This window comes from Arvicanthis niloticus, chromosome 5 (genome assembly GCF_011762505.2).
Source record: "Arvicanthis niloticus isolate mArvNil1 chromosome 5, mArvNil1.pat.X, whole genome shotgun sequence".
NCBI lineage: Eukaryota > Metazoa > Chordata > Mammalia > Rodentia > Muridae > Arvicanthis > Arvicanthis niloticus.
The window spans coordinates 33,939,037-33,959,687 of NC_047662.1; the positions used below are offsets into that span (position 1 = coordinate 33,939,037).

At 45.1% G+C, this 20,651-nt stretch overlaps 1 protein-coding gene across 8 annotated transcripts in view; it reads left to right on the plus strand.

The window, feature by feature from the left end:
- The window catches only part of Ccdc30 (coiled-coil domain containing 30), a 100,317-nt gene that overhangs the window by 64,673 nt on the left and 14,993 nt on the right, over nucleotides 1-20,651 (plus strand). For all 8 annotated transcript variants that reach the window (XM_076934297.1, XM_034503550.2, XM_076934293.1 and 5 more), the window contains 4 exons: nucleotides 4,550-4,759; nucleotides 6,947-7,101; nucleotides 11,690-11,834; nucleotides 19,205-19,317. In XM_076934297.1, the coding sequence (XP_076790412.1) occupies nucleotides 4,550-4,759; nucleotides 6,947-7,101; nucleotides 11,690-11,834; nucleotides 19,205-19,317 (623 nt within the window). The remainder of the gene's footprint in view (nucleotides 1-4,549; nucleotides 4,760-6,946; nucleotides 7,102-11,689; nucleotides 11,835-19,204; nucleotides 19,318-20,651) is intronic.

The following is a 20,651-nucleotide window of genomic DNA, read 5'->3' on the forward strand; positions in this document are numbered from 1 at the left end:
CCTTTTCTAAGTAAACATTTATTTATTTAGTTTATGTATATTACTATAACTGTCTTCAGACACACCAGAAGAGGGCATCAGATCCCATTACAGATGGTTGTGAGCCACCATGTGGTTGCTGGGAATTGAACTCATGACCTCTGGAGTCAGAGCTGGACTTTAAAGCAGTCAGTGCTCTAAACCACTGAGCCATCTCTCCAGCCCCTTATCTCAAATTTTTTTAACATTAATTTAATTTCAGTGACTCGCCTCCTTGCATTAGTTGCATATAGCCAGGTGTATTTCTCCCCAGTAAATGTATTAAGGGGGGGGGGGCATGTCACAGATTCATAGTTTTTTGAAATAAATAACTGTTTAGATCAAGGCACCATATAAATAATGTATTCTTCCGGATACATTCAGTTCTATAAATATACATTACAGACTTGGTCTCTTATATATACTAGAAACCCTGTATAAGGTTCTAAATTTCAGTATTCAGGGACTGGAGATGGAGCTTGGTTGACCGAGTGCTTGCCTAGAATGTAAGAGTCCTTGGGTCAATCCCCAGCACCACCAAACCGGGGGTGGCAGAAACCTCGTAGATGAGCTGGTTTGTTTTGATACGGTATCCTGTAGACCAGGCTGGCCTTGAAATCACTGTGAACTCTGATCTTACGTCTATGAATAAGATTCCTATGAAGACTCCTCATCTTACTCTTGTCTCAGCATGTCAAATGCCGAGATCACAGGCACACGTCACCATGTCCAACGTAACTCTGGACACACTCAAGCAATGTTATGCTCTCTTTTGATACAGTGACCAGAATGACACAGATCCTAATTGACCCCTTATAAATATGATTCAGTAGGCAATCGTTCAGAAATGAAACAACGGTTACTTCATAACGAGAGAAGATGCTGTTGACTGTTCGAAGCCTCTCTTGGAGCCAGGCATGTAGCAGTGTCGTGCACAGTGACCACCACCTGTGTACAGTTTGAGCTTCACTCATAAACCTCCTCAGAGTTGTTAAGGCCACCAGGGTCGCAAAGCTAACGGACTGTAGAATCTGAATTGAAACATGAGTGGATCTGACTTTCCACATCGCACCTTTCCTTGGCCTGGAATCATTTTGGGACCTTAAATTTGCAGACATTGGGACTGTGTGTGTGTGTGTGTGTGTGTGTGTGTGCGCGCGCGCGCACGCGCACGCGCACGCGCGTGCATACATGTATGTGGTATATGCATGCATGTGTGTGGTATGTATGGATCTGTGCCTGTGTGTATGTGTGTGTACGTGAGTGCAGGTGCTCACAGAGGCCGAAGGCCTTAGATAGCCTGGAGTAGGAGTTACAGGCAATTGTGAGCCTCTGATTTGGGAGCTGGGAATGTGCCACCAAGGCAGTCCATGCTCTTACCCACTGCGAGACTGATTTCCTAAAATCCACTCAGATGATCAAACTCTGGGTCTTTACCGTTAGGCATACTAGAGTAATTAACATCCCAGAATACTAATTTTGATACCTTTGAACCATTTTGTTGTGGATTATACTACCAAGAATGTGCATAAAATAATGATATGCAGTTTAACACATTACAAAATGAATGTCTGTAGACACCACCTAGAACAATATAGAACAAGCCAGCACACTGGCGTCTGAAAACTCTTTCTCTACCACTATCCAAGTCACTTCCTCTGTGCCACCAGGAGCTCTGAGACACTGTACTGGATCCTCTTTAGGCCGCAGAAGCCACTCTGGAGACAGAGGTCGTTGGCTTACAAGTTCTTATACCAGTGCAGTCTGACTTCAGCAGTGTCTCTAAACTGCCTGTGGCTCCATCACAGACTCTCACAGCCTTCAGCTTTCCTGGCCTGGGGAGTCAATGGACAGTGTGCCAGGCAAGGACGGTGCCCTCCTCGTTAGCAATGAGAGGCTTGGGTTTCATGACCCTGAAGCAATCGGTGCACCAAACACCTCACTCTTTGCTTTCTTCTTTTCCTTGAGTCCAGTGCCCTGCTCACCCATTGGACTTTCTGGGTTTTCTTGAAGCTAGGTTATGACGAAATGAGAACTCCAGGCTTTCTGATAGGCCAGAGTTCCTTTTGAGAAGAAGTGAGCCAGGAACAGATTCGTTCTTGTCAGTAATGTTTCAAAAGCACCACCAGCCGTCCAAGGGTACACCCCTGCTTCAGGACCAGATGTAAGGAGAACTGAGACATTGCATTGGTTTAATGGAGGGAAAAAGTGAGTGTTCACCAGGAATGGGAAGGTTTATAATGCCCAATCTAGAATTTCTTCTTGGCATTATCACAGAGACAAGGCTAATGGTAATTTTTTTCTGTTGACCTTTGTCCCATCAATGACAGGTGACCGAGCCAGCTCAGTCAGTCAACAGGGTCTCTAGGGAGAAAGTGAGGATTAAAGAAAGAAAAGACTATTGGACAACACTATAACATGAATCCAGCCAGTGCTGAGGCTGAAGTGGATTTTTTCCAGTCTGCTTTATATCATTCTGTTGCAGTAAATCTCCAACCCAAATAGGACCAGTCAAAGAGAATACAACCCAATAATTATGAATACAAACTGCACACCTAGATTGGGCAGATTCACCACTACACTACTCTATTCCCCAGCTATGAGATCCCTCATAACTTGTGGATTTTCCAGGCCACGTCCTTCTCCTCAGCCGATCTCCCACCACTTCCTCTCTCCCAAACCCTTTCTGCTCCACCTCCCCTTCTACTGCCCAGTTACCAGTCCAGTCTATTTTACAAATTAAGGTGGGCAGAAGGTTCACAAGGAGTCACCTGTGTACCATTCACTCCTCATCTGCAGCCCCCCTCCCAGGAAATCAGAATTACCATCAAAATACAAGACCAGGGCTATCCACAACATAGTTCTAGGCACATACAAAGAATATGGTCAGTCCTGAAGCATAAACAAATTAGTCAAGGCATGACAAACAAGACAAAAACAAGGTAGATAGGAAACAAACAAAGCATAAACAAAGGTCCCATGCTACTGTATTCAGGGTCTTAACAAGACCCATCAAGATACAAAGAACGAATTCCTCAGCTGTATTCATCTTGAGCCTACTTCCTTGTTCTAGGCCTATGTCAAATTCCTGCCAAATTCCTAAAAGCCCCCAAAGCTCTCCACAGACAGGGAGGCATTTGGCATTGGTTATAATTTCTTGATACATTTTTTTCTCCTCCGTGTGACTTGACTACGTGTGTGTGTGTGTGTGTGTGTGTGTGTGTGTGTGTGTCCATGTCTGTTAATGTCTTTGGAGATAACATTTCTCTGGTCTTTAGAAATAAGAGCCCATTATTTCAGGTATGTCCAACTCAAATGAAGCATCTTTTCTAGGTAATATAAACAGTAAGGGTTGCTGGTTTGTTTTTCTACTTTTTCAAGAACACCAACATGTACACCAATGTGTCATGGCGCACACACAGCGGTCAGAGGACAGCTTTTGGGAGTCAGCTCTCTCCTTTCACCTTGTAGCATCCAGGGGATTGAATTCAGGTCATCAAGCTTGGTGGCAAGCACCTTTACTGTCTCGAGCCCAGTATGTTATCTGTCATGAGCAGGTTGTGATAAGGTTTTAGAGTCCCCTTGGGGAGAGGAGCGACAGGTCCTCTCCACTCAGGAATCGTATACAGGATTGACTGTGAAATGGTCAGTTCCATGAGAGGGTAGAGAGTACACCAGAGACAGAGGTTTGATATTTAATTGCTCTTTAACAATGCACAGCAAACAATATATTATCACCAATGCCAAAGCTATTGTAACAATGAGGTATTGCCACATTTCCTATGCATTGACTCTATCAATGTCAGCACAGTAAACACAAATAATAAATTGCTAATTACCAAAGAAATAAGTATAGCAATAAGTACATCATTATTCATGAGTTATATGACCTGAGTCCTTATGACTGCAGTTTTCAGCAGCATCTCAGGTCCAGAGAATGCTTGACCACGAAGATAGGGGTGTTGGTCTCTCGGCTGCTGCTTTGATGATGGGGTGCAGCAGAGTGCTCAGTCTCTCAGCTACAGAGGAGGCCTGAATGGAGGATCACGCTAGCCAATCACGGCTACCAGTGTGATGAAGTGCTCCGGCCGGGGGGGGGCTCCTCTTTTATGCTTGAATTGGGGTTACTTCTGATGTACACGGCAGATAACCAGATGTGTCTGATTATCTGTGGGGCTATGACTTCATTACAGCTGTTATCACACTTATTCAAAATAACTTATTTTAATGCACAAATATTTTGATTCATAAGGTTTTCAAAACAACTTCTGATTATCACAGCACTTCAGAACAACTTCACTTCAAATTTGTTTTCTTTCCTATTACAAATATGGAGTTGGTCCTGTTAAGGGCCTGCTCCTTACATTTACCAACTAAACCATCTTGCCAGCCCTCATGTTGATTTTTATCTTCGTGTGCCTGTGCGTGTGCATGTGTCAGGTCTCAAACCCAGTACCTTGGGAATGCTTTCTACCATTTAATTGCATCTCCAGCCCTGTTTTTATGATATTTACTTATGCTCCAACTCTAGATCAAAATTGAACTCAAGCAGGCCCAGGAGAAGTTGCTAGACAACGCCAGGATGCACTCCTCACTCACGGCAGAGTGGAAGCACTGTCAGCAGAAAGTCAAGGAGCTGGAGCTGGAAGGACTTAGGCAGGCTCAGAGCCTTAAATCCCAGCAGGGCCTACAGGAAAAGCTGGCTCGGGAGAAAGCAAAAGCAGCGGAAGCACAGGAAAAGGTAACTATCCTATATTCAGGAAGCAGTGCGTATAACTGGAGCCCTGTCCCAGGGGGACCTTAAGACACAGGTGTGTGCAAGCATGGGTCCAGCTAATCTTTTCTCTTTGCCCTCCCCATGTCTTCCTCTCTTTAATAATTTCATATCACCTGCCCCTACCATTCTAACAAACCTTGAGAACTGCATGAAGTTAAAAATGTAAGCTTCTGGGACTGTGGGAATAGCAGGATCAGTGACGTGCTCGTCACACAAGCACGAGGACCTGAGTTCAGATCCTCAGAACCCTCAGTGCATGCCTGCAATCCCAGCTTTGGAGAAACAGAAAAGCAGGTCAACAAGCCTAGCTGAAATAGTGAGCTCCAAGCCAGCAAGAGACCCTGTCTCAAAAAATAAGGTGGAGTCAGAGGACGACCCCCCTTATCATGTATACACATGTGCACTTACACACATACATCTCCCTATATGTAAATGTATATTTAATTAAAGCTATAATATGAACTTAAAACTGACTGAAGCCATAGAACAGTTACATTTTTTATTTTAAAGAAGTTATTTTTCTCTCATTTGAATTGACTGTTTATATGACTTATTTTGTAGTCTTTAAAAAAATTAGACTTATTTATTTTGTTGTGTGTATATGAGGGTTTTGCCTGCATATATGCATGTATGTACACCACATGTGTGCCTGGTGCCTGAGGTCAGTAGAGGGCGTTGGGTCCTCTGGAACTAGAGTTACAGATGGTTACAAACTGCCGTGTGGGTGTTGAGAACTGAACCCAGATTGTTTGCAAGCGTAGCCAAGTGCTCTTAACCATTCAGCTGTCTCTCCAACCCTATTTTGTAGTTCTTAGAGGGAATAGGTGAGGCAGAGTTTCTCTGTGTAGCCCTGGCTGCCCTGGAACTCACTCTGTAAACCAGGCTGACCTTGAACTCAAAGATCCACCTGCCTCTGCACCCAAGTGCTGGGATTAAAGGCCTGCGCCACCACTGCCTAACCTTATTTTGTACTTTTAAGAAAGGTTTTTGCTGTAAAATTGGCTATTTTCAAATATTGCTCTGTGTTTTGGATTGCTTACCACACAAGGTATCAATAGTATATAACATCTGTGCGTGTGTGTGTGTGTGTGTGTGTGTGTGTGTGTGTGTGTGTGTGTCTGTGTGTCTGTGTGTACATGTCTCCCTCTATTGCTGTTTGTCTTATTGTCTTGACAGTACTAAATAGCATGTGCATGTCAGGAATGAGGGTGCAGTCCTCTTCAGAGGGACATCATTCTACAAAGCATAAAAGTGGAGACAAGTACTGTACACTGCCACGGGACACAGTAGACACAGTAGAGTGTATGTACATGGGAGCCTGTGACCTCAGCAGTGAATGCTGGGTGTGACCATGACACCAGTAGCTCATTGCTGTCACTTGCAGAAGCCAGTGACCAAACCAAATCTTAAAATTATACTTTATGCCAGGTGTGGCGGCACACACCTTCAATCCCAGGACTTGAGAGGCAGAAGCAGGCAGATCTTTGTGAATCTGAGGGTGGCCTGGTCTACAGAGTGAGTTCTGACCAGCTACATGAAACCAAAACAAACAAACAAACAAAAACAAAAAGACCTTTTCTTTATTTAGAGAGCTGACAGTCGGAGAAGACAGTGGATTAACTCCAGAAAAACCCATCTTCTGTTTCATCTCTAGCCAGCAGGATACATAGGGAATTAGAGAGGCAGAGCAAGGGTGGGCAGGCAGGCACTTGCTAATGCAGGCTGGCCCCTCTGCCTGGGCGCTCAGCCACGCTTCTGGGACTCATGAGCCTGTGGCCCTCCTCATCCTTGCTTCCTCCCTCATTCTCTGGGTGTTTTGGCTCAGGCACTTGAACCGCTGAGTCAGGCTGGTCTCTGCCAGTATCAATCTCATCCTCCTCCAGTGCACCTGGACTGCAGGTGGGGATGGTTAACTGAGAACATACAAGCCATTAACAGCATGTATGCCAACAACATACATGTACAGATTCCTTTTTACAGAGTAAAGTGTGAGAAGACCTTACACAGAATACGAAAGTGCCACTAGCAGCTCCCCCAGCCCCGCCCCCCACCCATCTTCCACCATAGGTACTTGCTACAGTTCAATTAAGTTTAGAGTTTGTTGTTGGAAAAGGGTCACACCCTTCATAATGTTTTACCTTTTCAACCAAGGTTTTGGACCTGCAGCAGAAACTAGATCATGCGCGACAAGTCTGCCTTTCAGATGTTTGCATTTTGCGTAAGAAGCAACTAGAGGAAGAGATCAAGGAGGCGAAGAGCATGGAGGCCAGGCTGCAGCAGCAGCACCAGGAGGAGCAGCAGAGGAGGTGAGGACCACCAGGGCCTGGGACTCCTGGGCACAGATTTACCCAGGACACTGGCAACTTGCCTTAACCGGGATTCTGCCGTGAAGTTTGACATATCGCTTGCCTAGCTTTCTGGTATGATGTGCGCAGACTCGGGCTTCACTGAAGTTGAGTTTTTTTTATTCGTTGGCTAATGTTCTTCCAGATACTTCTGGATCACTTACAGGCATCTTTAGCATCAAGAACTGCTAGCAGATAAGAACTAGCGGGTTTTCCTCTTAAAATAATCGTTACGATTCTGACTTAAAGCATCCTTTTGGGTGCTCTGGACCTCAGCCATTGATGCTTCTCATTTGTATGATGTTCAGAGTAGTCATATTATTTTGAGAAAGATATATTATCCACCCAAAACACACAGAGATGTTCACACACCCTTCATTGCTCCGAATCTTCTAGCTATAGCTACTTCTGTGCTAGGACCTGTCACAAAACACCACTAAGTGAATATTTGTTGAATGAATGAATGAACGAATGAATGAATGAATGAGTTGGCTGTATGTTTGTATGCAGGAAGACTGAATACACTCAATGAGATGCCACGGGGAAACCCTTGCCTCATCCACCATGTCTTGAGAGATGGTAGGCTAGCCTATCATAACATAGTTAGATCCTAGCTAGTTGCAAGGCCTGCTCAAAAGAAAGCAATAAGATGCCCCAAAGACAAGCATACCCTGAGCTGACCCAACACTGCCAGATGATACACACTTGCAGGTCAAGGGGCAGATAAACACCATCAGCCGCACATTCAGGAGGTGCCAGCAAACTTGCCACAAGGCCAGATAATTGACCTAAGAAAACTCCCATTTTTAAAGTGCTATGGAGAGGCTGGGATGAGATGCAGAGATGGTTCAGTGATTTAGTGCACTTGATGCTCTTGTGGAGGACTAGGATTTGGTCCCCAACACTGTACCAACTCAGCCATCTTTCTAGGCCCTCATTCTACCTTTCTGAGTCTTGCTGAATTGCCCAGGTTGGTCTCAAACTCGTGGGATCAAGAGATGTTCCTGAGTCAGCCTCCCCGTAGTGTGGGACTACACATAAGCACACCACTCTGCAGACTTCCGCATCTACAGTGGATATAGCAGTGTGCACGTTGTCTGTTTGTCCTTATATGAGTTTCCATCTTTCAATAGTGAAGTCGGCTCATCATCAAATCTGCTATATCTGTGGGCGTACAGTTAAGATGCTATAATGATATAGTAATATCCTCTACTGCCCTTTTAATATCTGTGGGACCAATAGAGAAACCCCTGTTTTATTTCTATTTAGTCATTTCTATATTCTATACTTCTTGGTTTGCTGGCCTAAATAGAAATTTGTCAGTTGTATTGGTCTTTTCAAAAGAACTACCTTTTGGGTTTATTTGATTTTCTCTATTTTTTTTCCTGATTCCATTATCTATCTATTTTTCCTACCCCACCACTCTTTTCAATGGGATCTCATGGGTCCCAGGCTGGCCTCTATATAGCTGAGGCTGCCTTGAACTCCTGATCTTTATGCTGCCACCTTCCAAGTTCTGGTTTGAGACCACAGGGTCTTACTTCATAGTCCAGGCTATCTTGGAACTCACTAGATAGTCCAAGCTTGCCTCAAAGTCAGCAATTCTCCTGCCTCTGTTTCCAGAGGTCTAGAATCACAGGCATGCTCCATCACACCTGACTGGGCTTCTTGGGCTTCTTATTCTTTTTCTGTTTGTCTTTAATTTATAACGTTCATCTTTCTCTGGTTTCCTATGAGTGAAGCTCTGAATATTGATTTTAGTCTTTCCTTCCTTTATAACACACACATCTCCTGGTACCAGTTTTTCTGCTTCTGCTTCATCCCACAAAATCTGTAATTTATTTAATCCAAAATGTTCTCAACCTGACTAGTATTAGAGATGCCAATAACATTGGCAAAACACATCTGGGCATCTGTGAGGGTCTCTGGGCAAGATTGGCTGTGGGTCGGTGTACTGAGTAAGAGAGACACACTCTGAATGAGCAGTGACTTCAAAAGGCTGGAGCCCAGATAGAGAGTCAGAAAGGTGAGAGGAGACACTCTCTCCCTTATTGAACAATGCATCTTTCTGCTGTTGCCTCTAAAGGTGTCAGACTCTCGGTTTCTCAGCCTTTGAAGGTGGAGCTGTGCTAGCAGCCATCCATGGTGCTTTCAGACCATTGGCCTGGAACTGGGGCTGCGTCACCAGCTTCCTCGAGTTCTTAGGTGTTCAGCTTCTTGGTCTGAGCAGCTCTGAAGCAAGTGGCAATGGAGAGCCACTTACAGAATTTTTTAGGGTTTGGAGGGGGTCTTGGGGGTGGGGGTTAAGACAGGGTTTCTCTGTGTAGCACTGGCTGTCCTGGAACTCACTCTGTAGACCAAGGTGGCTTCTAACTTACAGAGATCCACCTGGCTGTGCCTCCTGAGTGCTGGGATTCAAGGTGCTGCCACCACCACCGCCACCTGGCCAGTCACCACTGAAGGATTTTATTAAAGGGATAGGAGGTCAGTAGTAGAACAGTTGCCTCGAAGGCACGAGACCCTGGGTTCAGCTGTCAACACCAGAAACAATAAAGGAAGTTCTGGGATTCTGTTGTGACTCAGGCAGAAAACTGCCTGCTGTGTAGATGGCCGAAGAGACTCAGGCTACAGGGAAAGAGTATCTCATTGGACCTTGTCAGTCTCAAGACCTGCTAGTCTTTCATTGCTGAAACCATGCATTTTGTGAAGTAGCTGACTTATTTAGCAGTCTTTAGCAAAGCCCCAAGATCCTTTTTCCATTCAGACTTCCTAGTTGTCAGTTTCCATCTGAACTCCCAGGTTAATGACCCAAGGTCTTCTCAGCTCTACAGATCAGTATCTCCTCAGTTCCAGGGCTTAGCTCTTATCTAGTCCCTTGAACCAAAACTAAGAATGCAGCTGTCACTGGATCTCACCACTCAGATCCCCAGCCCCTGTGAAATGTCTGCCAGAAGAATTCAGATGAGACCTGCAGAACATAGTGTAGAAGACAGGCAGCTTATTAGAGAACAGAGAAGGCAGCACAGGCAAGGGGACCATTGTGCCATCTGTGTTTTAGGCAGCATTTGCACTGTGTCCAAAGTCTCCAGGTGACAACAGGCCTGTCTTTTGTTTTGTTTTGTTTTGTTTTTTTGTTTTTTTTTTGGTTTTTCGAGACAGGGTTTCTTTGTGTAGCCTTGGCTGTCCTGGAACTCACTCTGTAGACCAGGCTGGCCTCGAACTCAGAAATCCGCCTGCCTCTGCCTCCCAAGTGCTGGGATTACAGGCGTGCGCCACCACTGACGACAGGCCTGTCTTAACTGACCTTCCAGAGAGAATGCCATGGTATATACTCTTGCTCTTTATCAAAATGCCTCCTGCTGTTCAGTAATCATGTGAGGTTTAGGGCTGCTGAGATCTGTTTAGACAATAAAGATGTTCAAAGTGGTCCAGGATGTCATCTTCTCATAGAGCCAGGGATAGGATGCTGGGCCATTCTCCTGTCCAGCACTACTCTTTCCATGCTTGGGTTTCCAAGCTATTGATTACGAAGAAAAGGTCCAGCCCAGGTGTCTTCTAAGGTTGCTAATTTCTAACTGGTTACTTAACAAAACCATAAAGAAGACAGATGATTTCTCAGATATGTGTATAGTGATTTAGATAAAGCAGAAACGACAGTGAGGAAGTTGGTATAGGGTTAGGTGTGACTGAAAGAATTAAGCTCCAGCAATCTTTAGTGCACCTGCGCTTTCATCCTAAGCCCCTAAGAGCGAGAGGCTCAGAGCTCCGGGACCCAGCAGAGCCCTGGGAGCCGGCAGAGCCCTGAGCCAGTGTCTCAGAGTCTATCATCCAGTAATCTATCAGTTGCTTAGAATGCTTAAATTAAAGAGCACAAAGCTGTCTGTCTGGACAGCTTAGGATCTTACTGCCCTGGCACACAGGTCAGAATTTTGCCCATCCATGCTATTTCATCACTCCCATTGCCATATTCCTCAAGATGAATCTCCGGGATGAAGAAAATCTCAGTTAGAAATCCTCAGAAAGTCTTTTCAGGAACTATAGTTTGCCGAGTCTCTCTGAAAGAGCAGATGTTGATGACTTTTACTGGGAAGTGTGGATTTCCCCATGGACGCAGCACGCAGCGTGTCAGTCCCTGAGTCGGCTCTAGCAGGGCTGCCGTGTGCACACCAGTGTCAGCAGTGTTTGGAGCTAGAAGATCGCAGGCCAAGCTGTAAAGCACCGGGGAAGAAGGCGCGTGGACTCCGGAGCAGAAACCCACCTCAGCCTTGCCCTAGCTGTTCTTGGTGCCACACCTTCCTCATCTCTGCCATAAGGAAATTTATTTCTTCCTCATGGGTTTGTTTTGGTGGCAAGAGAGAGAATTAAGGAAAAGTTTCTATTATATATGGGGTTCCCTGCACAGGTCCCCTTATCTTGCAGACATATAACTGTACCTCACTCTGCTGAAACAACAAACTCCCTCGTGCTGGCCCAGAAGTTTTGAGTCTAAGAATCATTTGCCGAGTGTGGCAGTCCACAGAGTGACCTGCTGTGCCTTGCTTGCCCTCAGGATCCGCCTAGACCAGGACGTAGATGAGCTCCAGAGACAAGTGAGAACCTTGCAGGATAAGGAGGAACAACAAGAAGCAGCCAATTCCCAGAAACAAGAGGCTCTACGAAAACAACTGGAAAGTGAGAGAAGGAAGTGTGAAGAGGTAAGAAAGCAGCAGATGGGTGTCCCTGGTTTCCTGTTCTCACAGACTGGAATGAGTCTCCGTTGTTACTATTGCTATTTGGCTAATTTACCTTCTGAATTTAGCTGGGAAAAAATATATACAAATAATGAAGATTACAGACATAGATATAGATATATCTCCAAGTGGAGGGGAAGGAAATATGGCTTCCTTGTATCATCTGGGCTGTTTGGTTAGGATATAAATTAAATTAATAGGATCTGGAGAGATGCCTAATGATTAAGAGCACTGGCTGTTTGTCCAGAGGACATGGGTTCAATTCCAGGCACCTACATTGTAGCTTATAACTGCCTGTAACTCCAGTTTCAAGGAATTCTACATCTTCTTAGGAATGCCTCAGTCACCAAACACACATGTGGTGTGCAGCCATACACGAAGGCAAAACATTCTTATACATAAAATGAAAAATATATATTTTTTTAAAAATTAATCAACATAGGGGCAAATTAATAGGAGTAAGACCATTTTAAATATACATATATGACTGAGTGTCCATAAAACATGAGACTTAAAACAGGTCATATGTTCAAAGTTTGTATAGCATCCTGAGCTATGCAGAAGGGCCCCTGGGACCTTTGGAGTGTAGCTGCCCACGGCCACAAGTCAACTGGGTTCACCAGAAAGGGGGCTGGGAATGAAAGGGGACGGAGGGCGAGAAGAGATGAAGCCAAGACAAAGTTCTCTGATCAAGGCTCAAAGCTTTAATGTTCAGCTCTCAATTTAAAGGGGAAGGCCCAACCCACAACCCCTCCTGGTTTCTGCCGGAGATGGGTGGGATAATTCATAATCCGTTCTAGGTCACGGCCGGAGATGTCTCAAGGCAAGCCCAGGGGCAGTTCTGCTTCTGTGTTCTGTGCAGCCAAGGTGGGTAACTCCACCTAGATCCTATCACTTGGTCTGTTGTGGTAAGCAAGGTCTCTCAGGTCTGCTCAAGGCTGGGGGGGAAGGGCACACTGGAGCACAGTAGAGACAAGTTGTGGAAGGTGTGGGGAGGAATTGTAAGGTAAGGAAGGGGTCATCTCAGATACAGATAAAAGCCTCCCCAGTGTGGACTGAGGACATCACTCAGTGGGTAAAGCATTTGCCATGAAAGTGTGAAGACCTGAGTTTGAATCCCCAGCACCCATGTAAAAGCCCAATACACAGTGTGAGTGTCTGGTATCCTAGTGCTCCTATGGGGAAACAGGAGGCAGAGAGTGGAGAATCCCTGGAAGTTCAAGGTCCAGGGACCCTGGGGAGCACAATGTAGAAAAACAAAGAGGACTCTGTCTAAAAGAAGAGAAGACTAGGATCATGAGAGCCTCCTCCAACATCTCTATGATAGCTGTGGCACATACATGCCCATATCACACATATGAGTGCATACATGCACACACACACACACACACACACACACACACACACACACACACACCACATGAATAAAGCCCTCTTCCTGAATAGAAACTTGCTGACCTGCATTTCCTGTATAGATGTAAATTCCTTTTACAAAAGATAGCTCTTCCTGGGCTGGAGAATTGGCTCAGTGGTTAAGAGCACTGACTGCTCTTCCAGAGGTCCTGAGTTCAAATCCCAGCAACCACATAGTGACTTACATGCAAACAGAGCACTTATATACATAAAGTAAGAAAGGATGGGATAGAAAACAAAAGGTTGGGGCTGGGGAGATATGTTACAGCTGGATTTTATGGAGACATTTTTTCTCAATTGGGGTTCCCTCCTTTCAGATGACTCTAGCTTGTGTCAAGTTGACAGAAAAATAGCCAAACATTGTGGCAATCCTGATCAGTGGTTCAGTGGTTTGGGGGTTGTATGCCCTAAGCCCCTAAACAAACAAGAAGTTATTTAATACATGAGGAAAAATGCTTGCAAAGCTGCTGGATAGATCAGAAGGAGCTGCTGTGGGTTTCCAATAAACCCAGAGGATCCAGAGATCAAGGGAAGCTACCTCCTCCAGAGCCAAAGATGTCTCCCCTGCTGTTTGCCCTTGTCTCTGATGGTGTGTTCAAGGAAATACTAAGAGGGAAGAGCAAGCCTGAGGTCTCTCTGTGAGCCACACTATTTCAGTACTTCACTTCTGAAGCCAGACAGTAGGGTTCTTATTGTTGTTCTTGTTTGTCGATTTTTGTTTGTTTGTTCTCCCCCACCCCCCACATAAAGCAATCCTGTGTGGGCACCAGCAGAGTGTACAAAGCTTTAACTCAGTGGACACCATCTGCCTGGAGAGAGACAACATCAGATTCCACAAAGTAAGGGCTTATTCTGCAGGACCATCCCAGTTATCGATCTGGATTTCCCTGCTTTGTTTCTGGAGATCAGCTGTAAATCTGAAGCTGCTGTGACACACTATCAGGTTTGGTCCTGATGCTTAGAATGGCTCAAGAGAGGCAGGTTAAGAGCATCTGCTGAGGCAGCTCACAATTGCGTACAACTCTGTCTTGAAGGGGATGCAACGCCCTCTTCTGGCCTCTGCTGGTGTACACACAGATGTACACATACATAAAAGGAGAATGTCTCAGGAAATGTTTACTTGGTTATCAGCTTACTAGAAAAGATCGAGACTCAGAAGTAGCCAGTAGGAAGAGATGCTCAGGAGTGTGAGACATGACCCAGAGTTCGTGTGTCCAGCCTGCGCCTCCACACGTTCACCAACCCACAAGCTCTCTAATGCCTAACCTCAGAGAATTTTATGGAAGTTTCTGGCTCAGGGTTTTATACAAAAGGAACTTGGAAGAGATCCCTCCTCCACTGTAACCACAAATAAAAAGCTGAGCAAGCTGAAGATTTTAAGCAATACTTCTTGATCTATCAGAGAAGTGAGGTCACAGGGTCACGACTGCCCTGAGGTCAGAGAGACGAACACAACATCAGAGAGAAGCTCTGGTGAGAACCAGGTAAGAACTCCTGTGCTAAAACTGATGAACCATGGAAGGCTCATGTGGATTCTCTCCCTAGGCTCTCCTGGTTGAAGGGTGTAGAGAGGCATTCAGAGTTCATGATGGGGCTTTGTCAAAACCTAACTGAACCAGGGCAAGAGACACTTGCAATATTAGCCCAGTCTGCCCCCGTTTTAAGGGGAAGAAATGGAGGCAAAGAAAGAGGCGCGTGTAAGGCCCACAGTGCAAAGGTGAAGCTAATTGAAAGATGACGTTCTACTCATCAGAGCAGAGAATGCAGCCCGTTCCCCTTGCCATGGCACCACACCAAATATCCATCTCTAACAACTTTCTTCATCATGTCTGGCTGTAAAGGAAAATTCACAAGACATTTTAAGACACAACATGAAGAATCTGTGTAACACTGAAGAATCAAGACTCAAGCATGATGGGAATATTGAAATTATCAGAAATGCAAAGCACCTGTGATTAATACACTTCGGACCCTAATAAGGTGTCACATAAAAGGGAGAAAGAGAGATGGGAAGTCCAAGGAAGAACAGAAATGCATGACGTAGAAATCACAGTAGCAGAAGTGGTGACAGCCTGTGACAGGGCTCTTAGCAGACTGCACCGAGCTGGGGGGAGAATCCTGGATCCTGGAAATCACAACACAAAGTTCAAAAGCAGCAAGCAAAGTGGACTTTAAGAGAAAAAGAGCAGACTATTGATACAGAAAGTATAATGCATGGTGCAAGTGCGGAAAACCAAGGTAAAAAGAAGAAGAAAGGCTTGGTAGAATAATGATTGAGGATGTCCAAAAGTCAGATGCTGATCCACAGATTCAGAAGGCTCAGAGACCTCCAAGCAAGATGAGTGTCCAAAGAACCTCAAATAGGCTTATGATGTTCAAACTGAAGTTCAAAGAAAAGGTAATATCCTGGAAGAAGACACAAGGATAAAATACTTGCTCAGACAAAAATTGGGTGGTTTGATGCCCTAAATGTGCTATGTCAGCAATGTTAATAGATGTTCTTTAGACAAAAGAAAAACACAAAAGCAAAGCAAAACAATAACAAAACCCAGAAAAAGACAAGAATCTATGTTAAGCACAGAAGCCAGCCAGCCAGATGATTCCGTGGGTAAAAGATCTTTCTGCCAAGCTTCAGATTTCTGAAAGTTGTCCTCTGACCTCCACAAGCATCCCCATGGCACATGCATACACAATACATGTGTATTTATTAACCACTAAGATGGCTCAGTGGTTAAGAGCACTAGCTCCCTTGCAGAGGACCCAAGTTCAGTTCCCAGCACCCGGGGCTCCATATGTGCTAGGCGAGCCCTCTGTCAACAGAAACACATCTCTAGCAACAGGCTTCTTCTTCCAAGGTTCCTGCCTAAGATGCAATTCGTACAGATGCCCAAAGCAAGGATGTTAAGCTCTGCGGGTACAAGGTGGAAGCTGCTTGCGTTGATTGCCATGGAAGCTTGAATTCGAGGTCCTGTTGGATGTCACTCTTCCCTTTGTTTTTTTTGGTTTGGTTTGGTTTGGTTTTGGTTTTTTTGTTTGTTTGTTTTTTGTTTGTTTGTTTTTTTGTTTTTTTGGTTTTTTGGTTTTTTGAGACAGGGTTTCTCTGTATAGCCTTGGCTGTCCTGGAACTCACTCTGTAGACCAGGCTGGCCTTGAACTCAGAAATCCGCCTGCCTCTGCCTCCCAAGTACTGGGATTAAAGGCATGCGCCACCACTGCCCTGCTCTCTTCCCTTTGTTTTCTGTGTGTCTCTGAGCCCTGTGTTTCACAGAACACAAGAAGGCCATGACATCGATTTGTGGTGTAAATCTTCCATCTGTTTGATAAAACTTTGTTGTTGTTACTTTGGCTTTCTAGCTACAAGAGAGGTTATTTTAAGATACTCATCTAACCTCTGTGGTCCTCCAACTCTACATTGGTCCAATAATTAGACTCCTAAGTTGGGAGTGTTCTCCCTGGAAATGCTGATTGACTTGATCAGAGATGTCTGACTCACCCTGCAGCCCCCAGAATTCTCAGTTCCGTCACAGCACGGCTAGTTGAATGAGATGATTTGAGGAGGCTCCATATGGAAGGAAAGGCTTATTCCTCCTCTTGGTGTCTCTGTCCATGGCCTGAGGCAAAGCAGCATGGTAGGAAACGCCTGGTGGAGCTACTGTTCACCTGATCTTTCACAGGGGTCATATATCTGATATCCTGCATGCCAGATATTTACATTATGCTTCAAACAGTAGCAAAATTACAGTTATAAAGTAGTAATGAAAATAATTTTATGGTTGGGGTTACCACAGCATGAGGAACTGTGTTAAAGGGTCACAGTACTGTGAAGGCTGGAACTACTCCGGAGATGTGGGGATACTTTATATGGTCTTCCACAGGCCACTTCCCTGTGGGCAGCTGTTAGCTGATAACATAGTCAAGCCTTTTCCTGTGGGTGCTTTGTAACAGTGAGCTCATACTACATATTAAGAATCCCTAATCCAAAACTCAAAAATCCAAAACTCTCCCAAATATGAAATTTTTGGAGCTGGACGTGGTGACACACACCTGGAGTCCCAGCTACTTGGTAAATCCGGAAGCAGGAGGATTGCTTTGAGCTCAGGAGTTCTAGGCCTCAATGAGTAACACTGCAAGAACCTATCTGTGATGGTTTGAATGTTGTGGGCCCAGGGAGTGGCACTATTAGGAGGTCTGACTTTGTGGAGTAGGTGTTGCCTTGTTGGAGGAAGTGTGTCATTGTGGGCGTGGGTTTTAATACCCTTGTCCTAGCTCCCTAAAAGTCAGTCTTCTGTTTGTCTTTGGTATAAGATGTTGAACTCTCAGCTCCTCCTGCGCCATGCCTGCCTGGGTGCTGATGATAATAGACTGAACCTCTGAACCTGTAAGCCAGCCCCAATTAAATGTTTTCCTTTATAAGAGTTGCCTTGGTCATGGTGTCTGTTCACAGCAGTAAAACCCTAACTAAGACACTATCTAAAATAATACACAGACACACAAAAGCTAGACATGTTTTGAATGCTGACATGATGCCACATGTGGACAGCTCTATCTCTGACCTTATGTGGTAGGTCATCCAAATACAGGTGCACAAAAACATTACAAGACTTTCAGGCAATGCGAATAAGGTGTATATGAGACATGATAGGCATCATTCCCAAGGTATCATGTAATTGTAAATATCCCCAAATCCTGATTGCTCTTTATCTCAAGCATTCTGGCTAAGAGATATTTGACATGAACCTTCCAATATAACTTGCTTGGATAGATATTTTGAGTTTCTAGTCACTGAAGTCACTTCTAGATCCAAATACTGTATGGGTCAAAAGTCAATAAATTTTCTTTAGATTTTGCACTCATGTTAAAAAAAAGGCAAACTGCCAGAGCTGGAGAGATGGCTCAGCGGTTAAGAGCACTGACTGCTCTTCCAGAGGTCCAGAGTTCAATTCCCAGCAACCACATGGTGGCTCACAACCATCTGTAATGGCATCTGATGTGTCTGAAGAGAGCAATGCTGTACTCACATACATTAAATAAATCTTAGGGGAAAAAAAAGCAAGCTGCCTTCCCTTTTCCTCTATGCTCACATCACACCAGTGAACACCAGAGTCTCCTGTGACCTCCAAGTTATGTGGCTTTCTGCCTACAGGCAAGCCAGCAATGCCTCTGAGTGACCAGAAGCTGGGTATCTTCTGATTCAATTCAATTCTGACACAATCGACCTGGAGACTATTTCATCAGACCTCATGGATTAGGTAGGATTCAGTCCCTCAAGACTTCAGACCCAGTGGCAAGGGTAGGCCTCTGGAGTTACTTTTCTCCCCCCTTTCTTTGTGACAGGTCTCACGTAGTACCAGGTGGCCTCAAAGTCTTTATGTAGCTGACAATGCTCTTGATCAGTTGCTAAGATTGTAAGTGCCACCACATATAGCTGGGGGTCCAAATCAAGACTAAGTGCAAGCCAGGCAAGCACTCTGTCAGCTCAGCCACACCCATAGCCTACACCCCTAGCCTGCCCTGCAGCATTCCTGACCTACTAGAAATGGGCTACTGTTTCCGTGATCCCTCCTGAGATTCAGTTGCTTTGCTAGAGTGCTCACACAACGCAGGGGAACGCTACACTTCTGTTTCCTGGCTTGTTACAAAGGTCATTTTAAAGGATAGAAATAAGCAGTCAGACAAAGGGACTCATAGAATGGTGTCAGGAAAGGTCTGGAGCCAGGAGCTTCTGTCCCCGTTCAGTAGCAGGGAGCCTGCTCCCAGCATGTGAAAGAATACAGGTCTTCCCTGCACGTCTGCATTTAGCTAGACCTCGAACCTCAGACCAAACAGTATCTAAGGCTCCTCAAATCTTGCCTCTTGGAGTTTGTGTGAGGACTTGACTGCACACACACAGACTAGTCCTTTTTCTCCACCATGTCTTTCAGTATGTCAAGAGCAATGAGGACTTGTCAGAGAAACTATCTAGCTTGCAGCAAGAAAAGGAAGCTCTATGGCAAGAACACAGGCGGTTTCTGGAGCAACTTGGTGAGCGTGTGAGGTAAACAAAGCAGGTTCCCTGTGGAAAATCAGGATACAGAGGGCTGATTGGTTAGCAGCCCGCAGAGCAATCACACCGCTGGGGCCATCAGTGTGATTTCCCAGTCCTAACTACATACTGTTCCAAGGAAGATGTGGAGCCCAATTCCTTCTCAAGAAAAGAAATTTAACCATTTATGGAACTCTCTGTTTTATGTATTTTGCTTTCCCCAAGTATACCCTCTCACTGTCTTCAAGGATTTTCCCTATGTTCAATAGTTACTATTTATTTTTAATTTATGTGTATGGACGTGAGCCTACATGCATTTACATGTGCATGCAGGAGCCCTTGGAGACCATAAGAAGGCGTCAGAGCCCCTGGAACAGGAGTTACATACAGGTGGTTGTAAGCCACCATGTGGGTACCGGGTACTGAAATGGTGCCTCCTGGAAGAGCAACAATCATGCCTAAGCGTTGAGCTGTCTCTCCAGGCTGTCTCTTATTTCCTTTCCTCCGCCTGGACAGTATGTACACCAGACACCAGAGAATCAGAGAGCGCAAAAGTCCTAACTGATCACTGCATTGTTACTTGCCTCGATAGCAGAGCCCTCCTGGACCTCCCTGAGGCCAGGTCCAAATCTCATTCTCACTGCCATCGATAAACAGTGTCAACATGCTGGTACCAATCTGCTACAGAACTAACTCTCTCCTGTATAGGGAAGGTGGCTGCGAAACCACACTATTTTACTCGGTGTAATTTCATACCTTGACCAGCAATTGGCGCCAAAGAGCACAAAGAGCAAAAGTGCAGTTGGGAAAGCTTAGGCTGGCCAGTCATCACACCCCAGGCCTGATTCCCTTTGTAATGACTCCAGGGTACATGATTGAACAGCACTATGCATCATTAATGCCCTGGAAAATGTCCAGACGCATCCCACCACTGCTGCTACCAGGATGGAAGAGCTGCTGTTTCTCCACGTCCCTTTTGAAGGGGGAAGCGGTCTTGATGAAAATTTCCTCCAACATTCTTGCTTTTGACGCGTATAGAACACATGCCCAAAAGACTAATAGACAATTCAATGCATTTTGACAAACGTGTATATACATGTAACTCCCACCTCAATCAAGATGCAGAACACATCCCCATTGCTTGTGCATCTCTTGCCTGTGTGCAGTCAGTCTGCAACTGCATCCCCTGTGTCGTCCTCAGGCAGCCACTGCTATGCTGTCTGTGTTCCCAGAATGTCTAAGTAGGCACGCTCTGCATGTTGTTCTTTTCATGCCTGACTTGAGCAAGAGCTCGGCGTATTCCATTATTTACATGTGTACTTACAGCCAGGTCTTTCCACTGGATT